General features: G+C 26.3%; 5 protein-coding genes across 14 annotated transcripts; 1 reads left to right on the forward strand and 4 right to left on the reverse strand.

Moving 5' to 3' along the window:
- Positions 1-361: 361 nt before the first annotated feature.
- On the reverse strand, positions 362-2736 carry LOC117166269 (uncharacterized). The gene is made up of 2 exons (XM_033350085.2): positions 2349-2736; positions 362-2169 (listed from the first exon to the last, which is right to left on the reverse strand). Exons 1-2 carry the CDS (start codon positions 2574-2576, stop codon positions 1447-1449), a joined length of 951 nt encoding a protein of 316 aa, XP_033205976.1. The 5' UTR covers positions 2577-2736; the 3' UTR covers positions 362-1446.
- Positions 2737-5347: 2611 nt separating this feature from the next.
- Positions 5348-8894, reverse strand: LOC117166257 (uncharacterized). Its single transcript, XM_033350063.2, has 2 exons — positions 8130-8894; positions 5348-6839 (listed from the first exon to the last, which is right to left on the reverse strand). Exons 1-2 carry the CDS (start codon positions 8617-8619, stop codon positions 6085-6087), a joined length of 1245 nt encoding a protein of 414 aa, XP_033205954.1. The 5' UTR covers positions 8620-8894; the 3' UTR covers positions 5348-6084.
- Positions 8895-9188: 294 nt separating this feature from the next.
- Oscillin (glucosamine-6-phosphate isomerase Oscillin) lies at positions 9189-11859 on the reverse strand. Of its 2 annotated transcripts, none has more exons than XM_033350065.2 (6): positions 11721-11859; positions 10902-11050; positions 10478-10762; positions 10044-10402; positions 9834-9915; positions 9189-9488 (listed from the first exon to the last, which is right to left on the reverse strand). In XM_033350065.2, the coding sequence occupies exons 2-5, from the start codon at positions 11023-11025 to the stop codon at positions 9838-9840; spliced, it is 846 nt and encodes a 281-aa protein (XP_033205956.1). In that variant the 5' UTR covers positions 11026-11050; positions 11721-11859; the 3' UTR covers positions 9189-9488; positions 9834-9837. The 2 variants fall into 2 exon arrangements, with proteins under 2 accessions (XP_033205956.1, XP_033205955.1); XM_033350064.2 differs by lacking the exon at positions 11721-11859 and adding an exon at positions 11153-11559.
- A 152-nt stretch (positions 11860-12011) lies between these two features.
- On the forward strand, positions 12012-17079 carry Rtel1 (Regulator of telomere elongation helicase 1). Of its 4 annotated transcripts, none has more exons than XR_004466149.2 (13): positions 12012-12421; positions 12493-12916; positions 13004-13259; positions 13370-13633; positions 13704-14014; positions 14094-14300; positions 14381-14543; positions 14643-14900; positions 14968-15207; positions 15271-15780; positions 15900-16044; positions 16130-16283; positions 16362-17079. XR_004466149.2 is itself a non-coding variant. In XM_033349636.2 (12 exons), exons 1-12 carry the CDS (start codon positions 12289-12291, stop codon positions 16207-16209), a joined length of 2991 nt encoding a protein of 996 aa, XP_033205527.1. In that variant the 5' UTR covers positions 12012-12288; the 3' UTR covers positions 16210-17079. The 4 variants fall into 4 exon arrangements, 2 of the variants coding, with proteins under 2 accessions (XP_033205527.1, XP_076483974.1); XR_013061870.1 differs by having other exon boundaries at positions 16537-17079; XM_033349636.2 differs by having other exon boundaries at positions 16130-17079.
- LOC117166051 (T-complex protein 11-like protein 1) lies at positions 16694-21251 on the reverse strand. 6 transcript variants are annotated; one of them, XM_076627861.1, is made up of 8 exons: positions 21118-21251; positions 20233-20346; positions 19304-19423; positions 18920-19188; positions 18321-18839; positions 18044-18228; positions 17793-17959; positions 16694-17727 (listed from the first exon to the last, which is right to left on the reverse strand). In XM_076627861.1, the coding sequence occupies exons 3-8, from the start codon at positions 19311-19313 to the stop codon at positions 17480-17482; spliced, it is 1398 nt and encodes a 465-aa protein (XP_076483976.1). In that variant the 5' UTR covers positions 19314-19423; positions 20233-20346; positions 21118-21251; the 3' UTR covers positions 16694-17479. The 6 variants fall into 6 exon arrangements, with proteins under 6 accessions (XP_076483976.1, XP_033205589.1, XP_033205573.1 ...); XM_033349698.2 differs by having other exon boundaries at positions 18920-19214; XM_033349682.2 differs by having other exon boundaries at positions 18920-19214; positions 21012-21217.
- Between the last annotated feature and the right edge of the window lie 999 nt (positions 21252-22250).

A 22250-nucleotide genomic window follows, 5' to 3' on the forward strand; every position in this document is an offset into this window, starting at 1 on the left:
TATAATAAATTTTTACATGTATGAATTAAATTAATACATGTATACAAAATTATATATCATATTTATAACTGTCCTATAATTTGTTAACAATTATTATCAGAAATGGCTACATTATTCTTTGTCATTATAAACTTTGTAATTTATATGCAATGCTAATATGCATAATTTTATGTATCTACATAACAAGCTTACTAATAAAAAGAAAAAATCAAAACTACGAATTTTCTTTAATATTAAAATGTAATTATGATATATAACATAAAAGATAATATAACGTAATATATAATGTAAAAAGTAATCAAACATTTTTAGTTACAAGTATTTATATTTTATAAGAATATGAAAGATCTTGTTACATATATATATATAAATAATTATTGCTTTATTACACCCAGATAACATACAAATTTTACGAACATTAAATAAACAAGAAGTTTATAAAATTTAATCATTACTAATAACAATTGCAAAAAACCTTACTGGATAAAGTAATTACATAAATCATTGCTTATATTTTCTATAGTATAATAAATTTACAAATGGACATTCAATTCCTATTCCATTCGCATGTTTACAACAATAATTATTATTTTACATAAACATATCTTTCCAAAAATGTAAATAACAATTAACAATTATAGGAATTAAATTGAGATATCAAATTATTCAAACCAGACACTTCTTTGGTGAGCTAGATATTATTATTTTACAATTCGTAAATTATTCTCAAGAGCATTATTAAATTTAAAAATACAACCAAGATATAGTGAGAAGGAAATTATATGGAAATAGAAAAAACCAATTTCCTTTAATGTGAAAACATTTTCATACTGTTATCAGAAAAATTTTACTTTGAGTTATTAAAAGAAATTATAACAATACTGTTCTCACAATCAAATTTGTAATACGTTTATTTCTCTATTGAGAACTTTTTATGATAAATCAGCATAAGTTAATAATAAATCATTTACAGATAAAATTATTTGAGTAAAACCATTAATCTCAAAAATTATTTTAATGTACATTTCTTCACCTATAAAAGTTATAAACAGGTTAATAATTATCTTACAAAATAAGATTAAAGTTTAACTTTGAAACTACTTTATTTGTACAAATCATAAAATACTGCTATTGTTATAATTGTAAATTTGTTATTATTTCCATATTGTCTTTCCTAAGCACCATTTATCCAAATTTACAAAGATGAATGTTCAAATTTCATACATGACATAGTATATATAAAATAACAAATCTCATATCAAGGCAGTAAAATAATAAAAATATATGTAGCAAGTTATAGTAAACCAAAAAATTTATAAGTATTTGTATATGGAATATATATATGTTCATTGCAGCAATAATGGCAGAATAGTATATTCAATTGTTATATATTGCATATATGAAACTAGCATTAGGATCCCACTTTTTGAATGATATTTGTTGACATTAATCGTTATACATCCCATCAATAAGGAAATCCATTCTCCGATAGTGTCTTTTATCCCAACAATCTCTACCTTGTTTGTATATCATGAAAATAATACCACCCAAAACTGGCAAAGCTATAAGAGTAACAATAACTGGTAAAACATAATCAATTTTCTTTGGCATTCCTAAGCGTGAACCTGAGTAGTATGAGTTAGCATGATCTATAAATGCTTGCTTATCACTATAAGAATCTGCCTGTGTTCTAGTTGGTTTATGTTTATGTTCTCGGACTGACGATGCATTATTTATTACAGCTGCACTTGGTAGTTTCTGCTGTATCACATTTGTAACCTGCAAAGTACTATTTACAGTAGCATTTGAAACAGTATTTGTATGCTTCTCAGTAATATTTGATTTTAATTCATTCATGTTTGTATCAATCTTCCCAATATTATGAACATTTGTTGTTGTTAAAGATTTAATTATTGTCTTCGTATCATTGGATGATATAGTTTCAATGGAAGAATTTGCTCCTTTCCTTGATACAATTTTAGAAGTGGTTTTTTTACTTTTTACATAAGGAACATTATCATCTTCTGTTGATACATTAACTCGTACATCTAAACTGTCTGTAGCATTTGTTATATATTTATGTGAATTAGTAGAAAATGTTGGTTCGGTAGTAGAAATAATTGAAATTGGGCCACCTTCTCCTGCAACTAAAGGGGTGGCAACATTTTTCTGTAATAACATTTACATATTTCAGTTATATATTTACTTGTCATTATTATATGTAGCTTATTTAAATAGAAAATATTGTAAACATATTAAACAAACCGTTCGTTTTTTAAACGATATGATTTAAGTTTAAAGATAATTATTTCTATGCTTACTAATTGTCAAATATCATTACTACATACGTTTTGGGTTTTAGCAGAATTAACAGATTCAGATGTAAATTGAATTGGCGAAGATAAAATTCGATGTTCAGTTTTGGAATCTCCATCAGTAAAGCTTGCATTTAACATTAACGTTAAAGTCGTATCACCATCTGTTTTAATTTCATCACTGATAGATAAGGTTAGAACAGATACGAGCCATATAAACAGAATTAATTTATGGAATTTCTGCATCATAAAGAAACTCATTATTTTAATTATAGAATTGTATTTCGTAATATGGCCAATTGCAGATAAATCTGGCTAAAACTTTTATAAAAATATAGAAAAACTAAAAAAAAAAGTGGTCTCAACCACTAAGAAACTTCTCGTTCCATCGTAAGCAGGCATTAACTATTGCGTAAATATACATGTAGAAACATATAGTATAAATATATTCCACTAATTGAATGCATAGGGTTTCACTTTCTTTTTGTTATGATTTTAAATAATTCAATTTCAGTAATTTATGTTTAAGAAAATATAAATTTAATTTCTTTCATTCTTTCTATTTTCTTTTTTTTATCTCTATACATCTCACATAATTGATCAAACACTTTTACGTTATCTAGTAAAGTAATTTTTCTAACTTTCCAGAATAATTCAAATTGTTTGGTCCTGTTTTAAAAAAGTAATTCTGTTTGAAAGAGTGTTTGATCAATTATGTGAGTAACTGTATATACATATATTTATCTTGTTGGAATTTTTCACATCAAGTTTTTATCCTATTATGGATAAATGAAAATCTAATGACAACAAAAAATATGAAGTTAATGGAGTTTCTGAATATAAAATATGTATATTTCTGATTTCAGACAAGCTTTATTTAAAATAAGAATTAATTTATTATTGATGAGGATAATCTTTATGTAAAAGTATAAAGATTTATTTGATATCAGGAATTAAATATGTAATTACACTTTAGACACCAAATAAGATTAGGAAATAAATCTTTTATAGACTTTTATTAATAGGAGCATAGAAATCTGATTGGATATGTTAAATTATTAGCCCATTTTAAATTTTAATAATTATGTTTTTTTTCTATAAAATTTTTGTACTAACAGGATAGAAAGAGTGATGTTAAAAATACCAAGTATATTAAAGAAATTATTAACTCGTATAATCATTTGCCACCCATTTAGTATAAAAAATTCGTAGTATATGATTAATACAAAAAATATTACAGTGATTGTGTATTGTTTACTTAATGTAAAAAATGAAAGTTATTAATCAATCACATATTGAAGTGTAAAATATAAATTTTCGCATTAATTGTATCGACAATTATTTCAAAATATGGGCTATAGAAAGTTATATTAGATCCTCGATACGATTAACTTATCATTAAATGTGATACCTACATACCGTCACGAAGAACATTATATAACATTACACATATATACATTGTACTTCGAAGCGGACAATACTTATATTTATATTATTATAGCATATACCTAAATGTTTAACATCATATTTATATTTTTAACGTTATTACATTTTGTTAGTCCAATAATACAAACAAAAATATTTTTTTTATTATAGAATAATTTTATAATCAGATATTTTTGAACATTTTTATAATTAAAAAGATGCTTTCTAATATTTTATTAAGTAATTATTATATAAATTATATTTCGCATATTAAGTTATTCTTTTTCATCACAATTCCGATCGGTATACATATGTATCAATAAATTTTCTCGTAGTTCTGACATATTAGGTCGTCCGAAAAGTTTCTTTCGTTTTATAAGGAAATAATGGATGCACAACATTTTTCGTTTTATATTATTTTATCGAATTACATATGATGTATTTTGTTCTATTAAAATAAAGATCACAATGTTTGACAGATTATGTTTCATGTTTGTATAAAGATGCATCGTTGTAAAAGACGTATTTGTAAAAGAAAGATACTTCCATTACCGCTTGTTACGATTATCGTGCTTCGTAAAGGGTTAAATATTGTTTGCCCGTTTTGTACATACTTATGTATCACGTTTGAGAAATTACTCTGTCGAAAAACACTCTGGAATAATAATAGTGTTGCAGGAATAGAGCTTAATAAAACACGAATATGAAAAGTACATTAGCAATTTTTTAATACGTACGACATCATTTATAACGTAAAAGTTTCCACTAAAAAATATTGAATAGTGATTTTATCGCTATTTTCTAAGCTGTATGATTGATTAATAATTCTATATCGTTACCGTTTCATGACGATACCTATAGAATTATTGTTTTATAGAAGCGATAAAGATACGCTTGTAACGATTCTTGATATTTCATTATCAGATAACTCACAAGGTCATATTCGTCATTCTTTCTTCAGTATTATCATTGCCATTATTTTTTTATACTAACTTCCTATAAATAACACACATATATATATATACGCATGTTTTCATTTCCATTTTCTTATATTATTACCTATTTTCCTATATTATTTACTTTCGTAGATTAAAATAAATATAGAATTTATCTGAGAATAAAACTCTTTCGTAAAAGTCTCTTAATGTCTCTTTCGTAAAAGAGACATTCTAAACAATCCATTATTCGTGATATTTTCAATGTTTTGACGTTTGGATATTACTTGTATATACTAACTTTCATAACTCTGTTATCCAGGAAGGATTATGTTCAAATCCAATTTAAGCTCTTGTCTTAATATTTGTTTGATAACAATATCTAATTCAATTTGTCAAAGTAATACGTTACTTGAACGAATACGTTACGAATACGTTAATAGACATGTGAAGCAATTGTGAACTAATACTTTATACTTCAGATATAGTTGAAAACAATTATGTAATACAAACAAAATTTAAATAACCTTAAACAAAATTATTGGTTTATCTTAAAAACGATGATAGATCGAGATTAATCACAAATCCTGTTTGTCTCATCATAAGAAATTACGTTCATTTACGTATAAGAGATAAAGCTAATCTCCGCGTAAGTTGAATAAAATACACGCATTGTGTTTAAAAATAGTTTTATTAATTTATTCTATTTTCTTCGTGATAATGAAAGATATGTGTCCATTAATGTAAAAATTTTAAATATTCGTATCCTCCGATAAATAATTCATTGATATGATTTCATTACGTCGTATTATGCAGTTGTGACACATAAAAAAATTATTTATTTATATCTCTGTATAATTTATATAAAAGAAGGATTTTCTTATTATATACATATAATTATATAGTTGGAATAACGAAATTTTTACATACGATAATACCATAATAAATATAAAATATTACTGTATTTTTATTATACTATTAATTACATTTATATCTCTTGAAAATAATTTATTTATGTCGATTAAAATTTTATTAATGCCTCTCTCCAAAAATCAAATGTTTATTTATGAGTCCATCCTTTATCATTGATTTAGTTTATCTTTAAATGTTATCTGTTTTTCGACCAAATTCTTTCCTATTGTCACCTGTCATTTAGACTCGATATTATATCGTTGATTTATTTTATTGAATTTTATTTAATTGAACTGATTATATTTCGTTGCAGATTACAGATATGGATTGGATTAGTCATTGAGAATATAATTCTTATTGATGTGATATATCTGTGATTGTGATATATGGAAAAATCAGATACGATCATTTAAAAAATAATATGCTATGATTACGTAGGTACATATATACGATGTCACTTTATAGGTATGGAAAGATCCACCCTCGTAATAATTTTTTTATATCCAATTACGTTTAACAAAGGCAAGCACGAGTTTCCGTAGTCGGTCTTTAAATAATTGATTTCCCGTTTGTCCCGTAAGTACAGACTGCATTTTATCTACGTCAAAATTCTCTATTTCTTTCGTATCCAATGTGAGCACCTTTATCATCCAGCTTACATGGATGAATTCACGTTCGGCATCCTCGACCAATTTCTCTTGAAATCCTTCCTTGGTATACAGACTCGTATTGCATCCCATTTTACTTAGCGTGTTTATGAAAGTTTCGTAATACAGATCCAACAGATCATCGATTTGCTCCTCCGTTGTATCGTTCTTTACGCTAGAGTAAAGGAAAAACAGCAGATCACGCAGAGGACTTCCGTAAAGGTATATTTGGAAATCGACGAATTTTACGCCATCGATTTTCCCTTTTTCGCTACAATGGAACATCACATTGTTCACCCAGAAATCAGAATGAATGATGGTCGTCCATGGTTCTCGAAGAGCGTCAATCCAAAGATCTTCCACTTTCAATTGTGTTAAAATTTTCTTACATTTCTCGTAATGAGGACTTGTTTCCGGGTCATTCTTTATTTGATCGAGTACCAACGCAAACATATTATCCGTGTTGTCCGTTGAATGTTGTAAAGGTCTTGCGTACATCTTGAACACCTCAAAAATACCAGGTCTTTTCTCTTTCATAGCTATTCCTAAAGCATGAAATCTAGCCAAAGCCTTGACTGCTTCTTCTGCGTGCTCTAAGTCGTAACCTGTATAAAACCATCAAACAGAATAATAAGAAAATAAAATTTCATTTTATAAGTACAAATATCTTTCGAAATATTAGGTTTAGTAAATCTATAAGGAACTTGCTTAAAGTAAAATTTAATCGCTGTGTGCAAACAAATTTGTACGTATTATTTATTATAAATAGAATTTGTATAAGATGATCGAAATGAAGAAAATTTAACGATAAAATATAATTGAAAGGTCGTTAAAATTTAAATAAATTTTGTATTCGAAAAATCGAATACACACATACAACGAAAAATCGTTGAGAATGAGTTCTTAACATAGAAATCAAGGTATTTACGTATTAAGGATTTCTTTAAATTGTCAAGGATATACGAGCATGATTCAGCGAGAATACCAGAGTAAGAAATCTCGACGATAGAATCTCGGTAGATATCAAACGATTATATACATAAATACTTGTGTAAGATACTGAATATAACTTAGTAGAAAAATTAAACATTGTTACTCGTAATTAATAACATATAAGTTTATAAATTAAAAGTGTATGAACATAGTTCGTAAAGAAAATTTTTATATTCAATTTTTCTAAATTAATTTTTTAAATTTTATATAAATTTTTATGTTAATTAAATTTTTCAGCGAATGTATTAAGTTTTACTTCGTGTTAATATTATTTTTATTTATATTATTTCATTTTTAATCTTTTCTATAAAAATACAGTACAGTTTTCTTCTATTAGTTCATAAGATAGGAACTGTTTCAAAGCAATTTATAACTAACAATCTTAAACGATTTTAAGAGAGAGTTGATTTATATATATAATGTTAAAAATAAACATAACATCAAACCGCTAATATTTCGTGTTAACATTTTTCGCTTTAAGCAAACTTTAAATGAAATTTCACTATCATTTCGTTGTAAAAATGAGTGTCCCGCTTTTTTTATCGGACAAATGATTCGAATAATTAAACCTTTGAACTTAAACGTAAAAAGTACAAAGAGATATGATTAAAAAGATAGCTACATTTTAAAACGATGTACAATTTTATAAAACGATAGTATACATACGCCCATATTTTTGTCATTACCACAAATATAAACATATTTTTTCAGATTATTCGATATTTTATTTATTAAATTACTGTATTACAAAAATTTATTTAATATAATTATTTTACCTGTCCTTAATACTTCCAAAATTATGTACTAGACTGTAATAATGAAATTAAAATTTAGTCTATTCTCAAAGACAAATGGTAGTTAAGAATTTACTTAACAAATTATACCAGAGTAAATATACATACCTATAGATCGATCGCCTGTGTAGTAACCCTCAATTTTCAAATTCTCCATAAGGATAACAGCATCGTCATCGAATTCTTTATCCGGTTGTAGAGACAGTCTAGATCCATAAAATTTTGGCAAAATCTCGAACACCTCGTTCTTCCTCAATCCACACTCCACTTCCAACTTGTTATAAGCTGGTAAAATAGTCTCGTACATAAAGATTTCTTTCATAAATGTACGAGAACTGTTGAAAATTTCTCTCTGATATTCCGTTGGTGGACACATCTTTGCAATAAGATGAAGAGCTTCCTTCTTTCCAGTATTTTTATCCTTCAATTCAACATCGACGCTAAAAATCGAACTTCCGTAATTTTCTCCAGGGGGTAATAATGATTTGCTGGTATAATTCTCGATGATCATATGATCCCCGATCCTTTGACGCAGAACCGACTCGATATCACGGAGTACAACATTTTTAATTGTAAACGCATCGCTGTTGTCATTCATTATTATAGCAGAGAGAAGTACGCGAACGAGAGAAAAACGATCTAATAGTAAGTTTTCGATCGATCAGTCACAGCTGGCGAAAGAAGCACCGAAGAACAATTTGTAGGTTTTAGATATTGACTGAATTTATAAGATCGACTACTGACAAGATCACAAGATTAATGTTCTTATCAATTACTTCGGTGTGTGACTATTATCAGCAATTCTATCCGATACAAATGTTAACGGTTCTTTCTGGCAAGTCAGTACGATCCCAATAACCAACTTACGTATTGTCCTCAGTTCCACTTATCATGTACTCTTCATGATAATGATCGCTTCTACGCACGATCTCTCCCACTTGTTGCCTACAGTTCGACCTCGATTTTAAGAAGGAAATCAAATCTTTCAAAATATATGCCCGTGTTTCCTTTCTAAAATTTTTTTATTCGTGTAACATCTTAAAAATTATTTTATTTAAAGTTTATGTTTTCCTTTTACACGTTTAGACACACTTGTTAATTAGAAGTATTCTTTTAATTATATTACAGTTCATTTCACAGAATGAAAAGGTAAGTATATGATAAAAATTTTGTGACAAAAAGCATAAGTTTATTTATGAAAAAATATACTGATACAAAAATATGAAACAATAACAATACTATAACTCGTGCTTTATTGAAACAAATGTGTATATATCATATAAAGTTTTCATATCAATTGTTTCGCATAATGTACACGTACACCGTGTAAAGTTCGTCACATCCATCGAAATTCTTTTTATGCGAGACTTTATACATTTTCATATATGTATAACAATATCTTATATTATTTTAAATCGATATTTTCCCATTTTCATCAATTAGCTTGCTGTGAATATTCCATAAATTCTGTAAAAATAACACATTTTACAATTTATCATAACAAAAAAACGATTTATAATAATTTTTCAGATAATTCATTATATAATGAAATTATAACATTACAAGTAATATTCCGTAATACAATACCATTAATAAATTGTTATTAAACTGTTAAATACTATTAAACAATTAATGGACATTATTAATGTAGATTAATTATATAAACAACATAAAGAAAAGATGTAATGTTTTTGTAATAAACAACAAAATAAGGAGTACAGAATTCTCAATTTGCTCTAATTTAAAAAGAAACAGAAAACAAAAATACAGATATGTAATCCATATTTATGCAATGTTAAAAAATATAACTACCATTTTAACTGTTTTGTATTGAACGACGAAGGATTGCATCTCCATCTTCTTCAATCAATTTTTGATGTGTAGCACTGAGAGCCTGCATATATCATACAAATTCAAAAGTTATGAATTAAGTTCCAATTAGAATACAAATATCTAAAATTTTTACTTTTCAAATATTTTAAACAAAAGTTTTTAAAATTGTAGGAAATTTATATTTTATACCTTGAAATATTTGACTGTCTTCACACGTAATTCTAGAGTTGCATCCTCATCACAAATAATTATTGTACGAGGATGTTGTTGAAAAGCTGATACAGTCCACATATGATTAATTCCTTCTTCTATTGCTTTGTAAAGAGCAAATGCTTTATGAGATCCTGTGATAAGAATCATTACTTCTTTGGCATCCATCACTGTGCCAACACCAACAGTCAATGCTTGATTAGGAACTTTAGAAATATCATTTCCAAAGAATCTCGCGTTAGCTTCTAACGTATCTTGTGCCAAAGTTTTTACTCTTGTACGTGATGCTAAAGATGAACCTGGTTCGTTGAAAGCTATATGACCATCTGGGCCAATACCTGAAACACAATATTTTGTCTTATATCCAACTAATTTTTTATATGAATTTATTTGTTATATTACAAATTACATACCACCAATAAACAATTCAATACCACCAGCTTCTTTAATCTTAATTTCAAAATCATCACATTCCTTTATAAGATCAGGTGCATTACCATCAAGAATGTGTACATTTTGTGGATCTATATCTATATGTTTAAAGAAATTATTATACATATAGTAATGATAAGATTCTGGATGGTCCCTGGGCAAATCAACATATTCATCCATATTAAAGGTTTTTACATACTTGAAGGAAATTTTTCCTGCTTTATAGTATTCTATAAGTTTTCTGTACATCCCTAAAGGAGTACCACCTAAAGATGATAATCAACCATTGTAAATTTATTTTCCACAATCGTTGCTAACGGACATACATTAAATATTTCCCCCCTTTTTCTTTTTCTTTTCTATTTGTAATACATGAAAGATAATAATATATACAGTAATACATACCTGTTGGAAGACCAAGAACAAAATATTTGTTTTCATTTGGTTGAAAATCATTAATTCTTTTTAAAACATACTTAGCAGACCATTCTGCCACATAATCCACTGTATCACAGATTACTAAACGCATTTTACAATTATGTTCTAATTGAACACTGAAAAAATTATAAAATTATAAACACAATCGGAAAATATATATCGAAAAAATTTAAATAATTTATAAAAATGAAATATAATTCTTCAATAATATGACTAACATCTCAATTAATTATATAAATATGCACAGTATAGTTTTATCAGTTCTCGATAATATATTTATGCGAGTATATATGCAGAGATATCGTTATGGCAAAGAACTTATCTGAACACACGGAATATTGAGATCACAGAATTTCAGATTCAAGTTTTATATTATCTTTATCTTTACATGAAATATTTCATTTGTTAAAGTAAATTTTATATAAAAATTTTATTCCGATCTTTTCTCTCTGTTAGTCTTTATTTTTAAAATCTTGAAGACGCAAATATATTCAATAGATACATATTTTATCACTGTCAAAAACTTATTTCGAATACATATTTATTATGTCGTATGTGGTGCGCATGTTTTAAATGCAGGAATGTTGAATGGACTTCGGTAATTTATTTTAAAGGTCAATAACCAATGGTCATTACTCTTTAAAAAACAAATATTAAGTCTTTCTAACTAATAAGTTTTAATGTTATTCATTTTTATAAATTCGAATGCTACAACAACTCTGACATATAATAATTTATACTTGCTGCAAGAAACCAAAAAATGAAAGATAATAGAAGTATACTAACCTGAAGAAAAATTAAGAATTACCTACTCTTACAGTAGTTGGTCAAACATGAAATCAGCTGACATTCAACTGATGCCACTGATGTGAATGACCTAATCTCGAGCCTTTACTACTTAGCAAAAGATTTAATATATATTCCACTTATAGGTGTTGTTAATACTTGAAAATAGATTCTTATACAAAATAAACTAGCTGATAAATCGAAAATAAAATATTTATTATATACCCTTATTACATATATATTTTCTTTTTTTGAAATCTAATAAACGAAATATATATTTCCTATTATTTTCTTTTTATTATAATTTTAGAAAGAAAAGTTAATTATATGTAATAGATATGTATCAGAACAAATATAAATTTTATACTTAGTATCAGTTAGTGCTTATACATACATATGTATATAAGTAAATACTTTAATGGTGTATGTAATTTAATATCAAAGTAGCTCAGAATTTGGCGGGAATGCGATCTTGATGTTTCTATAAATGCTGACTGAGAGATTCACATTTCTTATGTTATGAAAATCTTAATTTTTGTGTATATTGCATAAAATTTATAACGTTGCAATGCCAGACGTGACAATTAATAACGTTATTGTAAATTTTCCTTTTAAACCATATTCGATACAAGAAGAATATATGGTAAAAGTGATAGAATGTCTTCAAAACGGTAAAAATGGTGTTTTGGAATCTCCAACTGGTATTATTCACCTTTTTTATTATTATATATTAGTTAAGAAATATTAAAACTAATTCATAGAAATGTTATAGGTACGGGGAAAACACTCAGTCTTCTATGTTCTTCTTTAAGTTGGTTATTAACAAAGAAAGCTCAATTACAAGCACAATCATTAATTGGTGCAATTGAGAAGCCTGATTTTGGTGGACATTTTTTTAAGCAATTGAGTAATGGACTTAAAGAAGGAACAGGAGATTCCGAGCCTACTAGTAATTTAGGTTGGGCACCACCAAAAATTATCTATGCATCTAGAACTCATTCCCAACTTTCGCAAGCGATGCAAGAATTAAAAAGAACTTCCTATAAACATGTAAGCACAGCTGTTTTGGGATCTCGAGATCAGCTTTGTATTCATCCAGAAGTTTCCAAAGAAACTAGTAGTTCAAACAAAATATATATGTGTCATTCTAAAATCAAATCTAGGACATGTTTCTATTACAATAATGTTGAAAGCAGGTAAAAAAACTGTAATATTAATATTTGATAAAATTGATAAATTTTTTTTGTTAGCAAAAAGTATTGATGAAGAAATATATGTTTCAGGAAAGATGATCCTCTTTTTAAACAAGAAGTACTTGATATAGAAGACTTAGTAAAAGCTGGACAAAAATTTAAATGTTGTCCATACTTTTTGTCCAGGGAACTTAAACAGAATGCAGATATTACCTTTATGCCATATAATTACTTACTGGATTCAAAATCACGGAAGACACAAGGCATAGATATCCAAAATAATATTATTCTCTTAGATGAAGCACACAATATTGAGAAAACATGTGAAGAAGCAGCATCATTACAGGTATTAAATTAATTTATATTTAATAGCAATTATTATCAATCTAAGAAAAATTGAGTAAAATTAAGTTGGTAAAATATATATAGAATTTATTCTACATAAAATTTCTGTAGATATGTAGTACAGATATTGCAATGTGTATTGATGAAATAACAGCTGTAATGGAAGATATGGCTAGTAATGTTGAACAAGAAAATGATTTTTCAATGGAAAATTCAGGAAATACTGTAAAAGATTTTACTGCAGATGACTTATGTATTTTAAAAGCTATGTTTCTGGAATTAGAGAAAGCTATTGATGCTATAGAAATCCTAAACCGCAATGAGGGAGATACATTTCCTGGTGGATACATTTTTGAATTACTAGGAAAGGCACAAGTACATAATTAATATTTTCTAATTTGTATAATTGTGTAAAGTAGATAAAAATAATAAATATATTCAACAGTTAACTCATGGCAGAGAACAACTTGTAATAGAAAAGTTGGAGAAAATTGCTTTTTACTTAACAACTACAAGCACTTCTCCATTTACGAGAAAAGGTCATGCACTTCAGAAATTCAGTGACCTATTAAAAACTGTATTTAGCAGTGGTAATAGTCCACGCTATAGAGAAAAAATCAAACAATGTTATAAAGTGTATATTCAATTAGAAGAACAGAAAAAAACAAAACAAAATGAAGTTTGGGAAACAAAAAAAATACTTAAGAAGAATGAAAGCAAAGTTATCAGTTATTGGTGTTTTAGTCCTGGATTTAGGTAAATCTTTCTTTTATTACTGCATTTAATTTTGAATAGACTGTATTGATGTATTTGTATATTAATTACAATAATCAAGTATGCAACAAATAATGGACCAAGGTGTGCGTTCAATAATATTAACAAGTGGTACATTATCTCCTTTGAAACCTTTCATATCTGAACTTGGAATACCAATTGAACTTCAATTAGAAAATCCGCATATTGTGAAAGGAGATCAAATTTGTGTCGGTGTCCTTAGTCAAGGACCTGATGGTTATTCATTAAATTCTTCTTTTAATACAAGGTATTTTTATTAAATATGTTGTATATAATATATAATTTCTTTCATAATACATCATGTAAAAAACATAATTTGTATTTTAGAAATGATCCAAAATATATAGCATCTCTTGGGCGAACAGTGCTTAACTTTAGTTGTATTATTCCTCATGGTCTATTAGTTTTCTTTCCTTCATACCCAATAATGAAAAAGTGTAAAGAAGAGTGGCAAACTACAGGTTTATGGACTAAAATTGCAGAACGTAAAGTAATTACCTTCAATTAATTTTAATTTCAATAATATTCAAATGATTATAGTTATATATTATAACTAAGATAGTAAAACTTATTTATTTATATTTATCAGCCTATATATGTAGAACCTCAATACAGAGATGGTTTTATAAATGTTATGAATGAGTATTACGAAAAAATTAAAGATCCCTCTTGCAAAGGTGCTATTTTTATGGCAGTTTGTAGGGGTAAAGTGAGTGAAGGGCTTGATTTTGCTAATGCAAATGGAAGAGCTGTATTAATTACAGGTCTTCCATTTCCACCTTTAAAAGATCCGAGAGTTATATTAAAACAACGGTATTTAGAAGAAATGAAAAAACAAAATAAAGAGGTAATTAGAATTGAGATATTAAACATTCATCAAGTATGTTAATTTTATGCATCTTATTCCTCTTCAGGCTTTGTCTGGTCAACAATGGTACCAGCTTGAAGCATCACGAGCTGTTAACCAAGCCATTGGCCGCATAATACGCCATAAAAATGATTATGGAGCTATAATTCTTTGTGACTGTCGATTTGATAATCCAAGTTTTAAGAAACATTTATCTGCTTGGCTAAGACCTCATATAAAAAATTTTACCTCTTTTGGTATTATTATGAAAGAGCTAAAAGATTTTTTCAGATATGCAGGACACACTGTAAGTTTAATTTTATAAAAAAGGAAACATACTTAAGTATTGTTACTTTATAATTATTTTTAGTTTCCACAACCGAATATGCTTGGTGTACAATTTACAAGCAGTTATGTTTCATTACCAGCAATATCAGCATCATTTGATACAACCGTGTCTCGCACCGGAAAAGCTACTTTGAAGCAAAAAATTGAAACCCCTTCAACTAAAGATATCTTCAATATTGATTCTTATACTAAGAAAGATGAGAAAAGTAAACAATTGGTTGAAACACAAAAAAGAAACTTGTTTGAACTTTTAGAAACAGAGTCAAAGCCTGTAATTAATTTTAGTAATTGTAAATTAAGAAGTGATTATACCACTTGTGAACTAACAAAAAATATCAGTGAACCTGCCACAAAAAAAAGGAAAATAAAGATGTTACCAATAGAATTTAATGAACATTTATCTGGTGCTTCAACTTCTTCATGTGTAAATAGGGATCATACAGACAATACAACATATTCTCAACAAATATTTGAAGAAACTAATAATAAAGAAACTGATAAAAAAGCTTTAGGCAAAGCATATTTAAAGGAAGTAAGTAATCATCTGCGATTATGACTAATTATGATTAATTATAAATATACATAATGAATAAAAGTTTAATTAACAAGAAATTTATGTTGCAATAACTTTGCATATAATACATTCCTTAGGTAAAACGATCTTTATCAGAAGCTGATTATAAAATATTTGCGAAAATGATACAGGACTATACAAGAACAGGCAATCTGGAGGAATTGTTGAAAATACTTCAAAATCTATTTTCCCCTAATAAGGAATTGCTTCATTTATTTATAGGTATTTTATATATATTAATAAATATATATGTAGACCAATTAATGTGTGATATTATAATCCCTTATTGATCTAACACAATTTCTAGGTTTTAAATATTTTGTAAAGAAGCAACACATTTCTGTATTTGAAAATCATATTACTTTGATCACAAATACACAAACGTAACAGTAAACATAGAAAAGAATTCAAAGATTCATAACATTTTAATATAAAGAGTTATTATTAAAACCACGTTACAAGTAAGTATTAACGAATTAAACATATTTTATAGCTTTATCCATATCTAGATTAATATAGATTCATATTTATTTCCTGAGTTTACATCTTCAAGATCTCACAACCCCTGAGATACTTGTAACAGTATACAGTTCAAGATCATGTTGAAGCGAGATCATTTTAGCTTAAGATCATCCTGGTTCTTGTATATTAGTATAGCCTAAGGTTGTGGTCACAAATCTTGTGTTGTCTGACAATTTTTCATCATTGTTTTAGAAGTAACGCCGTTTTGAACTAACATGATGATTTTTGCAAAACATATCTCAAAATTCTATAGGATGGTTCAACCATATATCTCGAATTTGTTTAACATTTTTTTGGAAAAGTTTTAGAAAATATCTTTGTGCAATAGGATTGTATAAATAAATATATATTATTATGGTTTTAAAGAACTTATATTTTAGCAGTGAACGTTTGTTACTTGATATTCAAAAGCAATTTGTATAATATACAATAAATATAAGTTATAATATAAGTTTTCTAATAAAAATACGGAAATATGTGTTTTTATTAAAAAAAATAGAATGTTGTATGTATATTAGAATCCATATAGCAATTTATGAATTACATTTGATGTAATAAATAAACTTAAAATGATTTTAGTTATTTCAAAAAATGCAATAAAATTTAAATATGAATTAATTTAATTTTTGCGTGTATATACAAATATATGTTACATATTTTTTCATTATAAATTTTGAATACAATATTTAAAATAACATTTGGAAATCATGTTAAAGCATCAAATATAAAAAATAAGTTGCAGCTCATCATAATATGCAACTACAAAGTAAAGATTAAGTTACAGTTAACTTGTATGTAAAATAGTGATTGCATATAGTTAAAAACAAATAATTACTATTTGCAATATATGTGAAAATTGTTTTTTCCTTTTTATAAGTATTTTTCACTCATACAATTAATTGTATCATTTATAACTTACATCAATATCAGAACTTTTTCTGTATAACGTTTTTGTTTTTATATTTTTAATATATATTCTTTATTTTCTTTTTTTTTGTTAGAAAACTTAACGTATGAAAACAAATAAATTGTTACTTTAAGATATATATGTCACTTATTTTTTTAATTAATGTGCTATTTTATGAACACATAAATATGTTTCCCTTACAAAAATTGATTTAAAATCTCAATTGCTTTACAAGTCCATGGTATGAATTGCACTCATATCTTTATTACTTTCAGTTTCTTTTTTAATAAGTGCATTAGTAATGATTTCTTGATAATATTCTCCAAATACACTTCGATTATGAGAAATAAGTATCAAAAATTGAGCTACTATAGCTGTTAATTCTTCTTGTAGTGATGAAAGTCCAGGTGGAACTTGTTGTGGTGCCGTAGATTGAGATAATATTATTTTTTGTAAAAATTGCCGAATTCTTAAATCTAAAAAAGGTATACAAAGTAAATAAGATGTAAAATAAATTTTATAGGTCCAATACAATACTTACTTATAAGGTGCCTTATTTTATGTTCTGGATTGATGAGATCCAATATTTGTCCTTCTAATAATGTTTCTATCTCTGGAGATAAGGAAGCAGCATTAATTTCGTGCAATGTCGTTTTCAGGTCTGTTTTTACTTGTAATACAATATTTGGCATTACAGTTTCCAAATCCCTATTAATAGTTAGTATGAAAAATTTAATTTATGACTACCTATATATATATATATATATATATCAGATGTTATTATGTACATACTTATTTGAATGTACAGAATCTAACAACACATTAAGATGTTGTTTAATATTCTTCTTAAAGTTTGATACACCATGAATTGGTGCACCTACTGTATTATTTACTAGCAATATTACAGATCCTATAATGCTTAATCTGCTGGTCTTATCACGCAATTCCAGTAATCTACTTTGATCAAGCATCAAAGTCTGTAAAAATGATGGCAATAAAATTTGTATTATTATTAACTCAAATAACCGAGGATTGACTATATTATTAACACAAATAGTTGCATATGTACTTCTGCATCTGGACTAAAATCCCATTCTAGAAGATCAAGATACGCTTCAGTTAAAAGACAATGGGTAAGCTGACGAGCTGCATTAATGTCAGACGAACTGCTCATAATATTTGTTGGATCAAAATGCCTCAACAACCATTTTTCTGTAAATTGTAGACCATTTGTATTAACTTTTAAGAATTCAGCGAACTTGGCTTTCTCGTATTCAATACTTGAAGCAACTATATTTGGTCTCATCATAGTAATGGTAAAATTTGCCAAATCAAGTCGCATTAATTGCAGTACTTCCATTATTCCTTTGAATATTTCAATAACATGTGTTTCTTGACTAAGTTCTCGAATCTTCTCGTCTCTTACTGGCGCACAAACTTTACTCATAATGGATATCACATATTGTGCATAATGATGGAAGTCCAAAACACCATTTTCTGCTTGCTGTTTAATTAAATCCACATCAAGTACTTCTTTTAAATTTTCTCGAATTTTTGCATGATGTGGTAATACTAGTTCATCTAATGTCTATAAAACAGAAAGATTATTGAACATATGTAGATACAAAAATCATACATTATTTCATAAAAGCCATATAAATATACTACTTCTTTAATTTCCTTTAGTAGAACCAACGCTTGTGTATAATTTGGAGGATCTTCATCTAATTGCTCTGCTAATAAATTCCAAAAAGCTTTATGCATAATTTCTTTTACTTTTCTATGAATTGTGCCATCATCAGGTTCAAGTTTTTGTAATTGAAAATTTTTATCCACCGCAATTTCATGTGCTAATGCCATATTTTTCATGCCATTTGCAGCATTTATGATTTCTTCGAGAGAAACAAATTTTGGTGGTGATGCTCCTATTAATCCACCTACCACAAAATTTGGTATTTTTTGCCTGTGTGATACACATTTAATTACGAAAAATATTAATATAAATTAAGAAAATAATCATATTATATTTCAACTAAAAAAATAATAATTTACCCCTTTGCATTTTCTTCTTCTGTCTCAAGATGAGAATCAGATTTACAATCTACAGGTACAGATGTGCTAGCTTCATTGATATTGGATTTTTGTTCTTCATTGTTTTCCATTTTTTGATTCCTATATAATAGTATGTATTATTAACATTTAATTGTGATAACACACATACAAACTCCATTATATAAATACCATTAGTCTATAGCAATAAATAACATAACAAATAATAAAACACAATACACATTGTAAAATATAAACAATAAAACAATATTAATTACTTACTGTTAAATATTATACTTAATATTCACCATTTGATTAATAAATAGATAGGATATATAACACACAGTAATCATTACATATAAAATTATAATTAGTGTATTAAAACTAATAAACAATTATATAAGTAACACTACAGATCTCAGATTATGCAAATGTACACTGACTAAAACAAAATATCAGAAATAAAATCTAACAATGCCATTGAATATGAAAGTTTACAACTAATAAAGAGGCAGTAAAAAGTTATACCCTACATTACTCCAGCACTAACCAAAATTTTATTCCTAACAAAATATGTACCATTTTAGCATATGTTTAACAATATTTAAAAACATGTAAATTTGTTTTGAACAATATAAATAATAGAAAATTTGTGTTTCATATAATTCAACATATAATTATCATAATAATCTTGTCTTTAGAAATAAAATTGAAAAATAAATATGTGTCGAATAATATTTCCTTAAATCAGATATATTGTAAAAAAGAAATATTTTATTATTCCACCTCGTAAAATTTAAATTTGCCTCCAAAAGTAGTTTTCTTAATAAACAGATATTTTATAATTAGATAATAAATACAGTAATTCATTTAATTAGCATAGATTCTTTACTATGTGATTAAAATGTTTTATAAATATATGAAAAGTATACCTATCTGGCATGATTAATTTTTGATTTAACTGTTTTGTTGTAGCATGATCAGCACTGAGAAACAGCTGGCACTTAAATGCAATAGATATTGAAGACAAGGAGGTCAAACTTTGTCTATAAAAAGAACATTCACAAGGTACATATAAGAACAACCCTCCTTATTTGATTTTAAAAGACTGATATAATATTTCTATGTTTTAATAACCTATCTCAGATTTACACTTATATCTGCTACATATTTAATATATGATATTAAAATAATTATTGATTATAATATATTTCATGTTATTTTCTAAAATATTTTATACTATGTATATTAAATACAAAATCATTATAAATATTTGTCTGTAAAACAAAAAATAAATAAAATTACTATATGTATACTTACAAAAGTTTTTCATAGATTAACATTATATTTCCATTTTTTATTTAGAATTTAAAACTTACCATAGTTTCTATATTTTATAAAAAAAATGCACCTTTCGCAAAAGTTTAGTTTCTAAATATTTTTGCTATCAATTCTAGATATTTTATATCAAAAATAATAATTTATGCATATCGCTCGAAATATTTTTCTGAATGCAATTTTTTTTTACTTTCTAATCAAACAACGCATGTATATGCTGATCAGTTTACAAACAAAACTAAATTTGCAATATTGTATACATAAACTCATTTTTTACCATTTATTTATTTAGAAACGAAAGAATACGAAAGTGCCTTTTTCTAGATTTAATTATATTTGATAATTTGCAATTTAATTGAGGAAACATATTTACACTTTCACTAGAAAGTCGAAATGCGTAAAATAATATCTAGACTTGTTTTACCAAAACATTCCAATGTTTTTACATAATACAATTCACATTTCTATTATAAATTTACCAGCAATTTTATATGTAAATTGTCATGTTGAAAAATCAATTTTGTTCCAAACAACTACGAATTGTGTATTTACAACTTTTTAGGTTGATGCTCAACAGTAAACTTAGAATATATAAGACAGTAGCGTCCTCTGCAAATTGCCATTTCTTAGTTTTCGCAAAATTATTTTTATTATTACCATAATTATCTTTTATATTCTTTTATAGATATTTATACCTCTACGTACTATTTCAAACAATAACATGATACATTCAAGAAATAAAGATATGTACATTATTCATACATTTAATACTAAGGACATTAAACACAATAGTATTAAAAATATATACAGTGTAATTTTACGCTTAATTAAAAATGATACTGTTTATAAATGACAAGACATACATATGTAATAAACTATATGTATGTAATATAAGCCAAGAATCAAAAACCATACTGAGCTATTCCATAAATTGAAATTTACAAAAAAATAACGATTACAAATATTATTTTTAAAACTTTACTTTGGAATTTATGATTACTTATGCTGCTTTTTTGTGATACATAAATTCACGAAATTAAGTTGTTTTTTAAGATATTGAATGCTTAAATACGGATTGCTTAAATACAAAATAAGGAGTTGAATAATTTGGTTTCAAAGAAGTTCATATCTATAGTAAAGTCGTTACAATAATGATGATGATACATCAGATCTTAAGAATTTCAAGGTGCAGACGAACCATTTTCGGAAATAATATGAGTCACTGTTGTCCACCTTGAATCTTACAAAGGTTGTATAGGTACTAATAAATGAATTAGTCAGAATATGTTTTTGCACAAAAGTAAGTAAAAATACAATGTATATTTAACGATTATCCTTCGACTTTTTAAATAATTCATATTAACTTACAATTCATAATACTATATATAGTATGACTAATGTAATTGTTATTATACATAATTACAATTTCTTATCAAAAATATAATATTATTTCACGTTAAAGGAAGCGTTTTTAATTATTTTCTCTATTCATTAATCAGTTTCATTTGCCCAAATTAAACGAACATATGCAAACTTATGTATAGGTGTTTTAAAATCATCATATATATATCTTGTATACCTATAATGGTAAAAATATTTGACTTCCCAAGAA

The sequence above is a fragment of the Bombus vancouverensis genome, chromosome 2, assembly GCF_051014615.1.
Source record: "Bombus vancouverensis nearcticus chromosome 2, iyBomVanc1_principal, whole genome shotgun sequence".
Taxonomy (NCBI): domain Eukaryota; kingdom Metazoa; phylum Arthropoda; class Insecta; order Hymenoptera; family Apidae; genus Bombus; species Bombus vancouverensis.

What these genes read in the sequence shown, in the direction of transcription:
- LOC117166257 (XM_033350063.2), bottom strand. Translation starts at nt 8,619, where the DNA reads ATGAATGACAACAGCGATGCGTTTACAATTAAAAATGTTGTACTCCGT. An exon ending in CACAGGCGATCGATCTATAG is followed by an intron (nt 6,840 to 8,129) that starts GTATGTATATTT and finishes GGTTTTATACAG; the next exon opens with GTTACGACTTAGAGCACGCA.
- LOC117166269 (XM_033350085.2), bottom strand. Translation starts at nt 2,576, where the DNA reads ATGAGTTTCTTTATGATGCAGAAATTCCATAAATTAATTCTGTTTATA. An exon ending in ATTCTGCTAAAACCCAAAAC is followed by an intron (nt 2,170 to 2,348) that starts GTATGTAGTAAT and finishes ATGTTATTACAG; the next exon opens with AAAAATGTTGCCACCCCTTT.
- Oscillin (XM_033350065.2), bottom strand. Translation starts at nt 11,025, where the DNA reads ATGCGTTTAGTAATCTGTGATACAGTGGATTATGTGGCAGAATGGTCT. An exon ending in TGTTCTTGGTCTTCCAACAG is followed by an intron (nt 10,763 to 10,901) that starts GTATGTATTACT and finishes TATCATCTTTAG; the next exon opens with GTGGTACTCCTTTAGGGATG. An exon ending in AGACAGTCAAATATTTCAAG is followed by an intron (nt 9,916 to 10,043) that starts GTATAAAATATA and finishes TGATATATGCAG; the next exon opens with GCTCTCAGTGCTACACATCA.
- Rtel1 (XM_033349636.2), top strand. Translation starts at nt 12,289, where the DNA reads ATGCCAGACGTGACAATTAATAACGTTATTGTAAATTTTCCTTTTAAA. An exon ending in TGTTTTGGAATCTCCAACTG is followed by an intron (nt 12,422 to 12,492) that starts GTATTATTCACC and finishes GAAATGTTATAG; the next exon opens with GTACGGGGAAAACACTCAGT. An exon ending in TGTTTTAGTCCTGGATTTAG is followed by an intron (nt 14,015 to 14,093) that starts GTAAATCTTTCT and finishes ACAATAATCAAG; the next exon opens with TATGCAACAAATAATGGACC.
- LOC117166051 (XM_033349667.2), bottom strand. Translation starts at nt 20,643, where the DNA reads ATGTTAATCTATGAAAAACTTTT. An exon ending in TTAATCTATGAAAAACTTTT is followed by an intron (nt 20,347 to 20,620) that starts GTAAGTATACAT and finishes TTCTTTTTATAG; the next exon opens with ACAAAGTTTGACCTCCTTGT. An exon ending in GATTCTGTACATTCAAATAA is followed by an intron (nt 17,960 to 18,043) that starts GTATGTACATAA and finishes AACTATTAATAG; the next exon opens with GGATTTGGAAACTGTAATGC.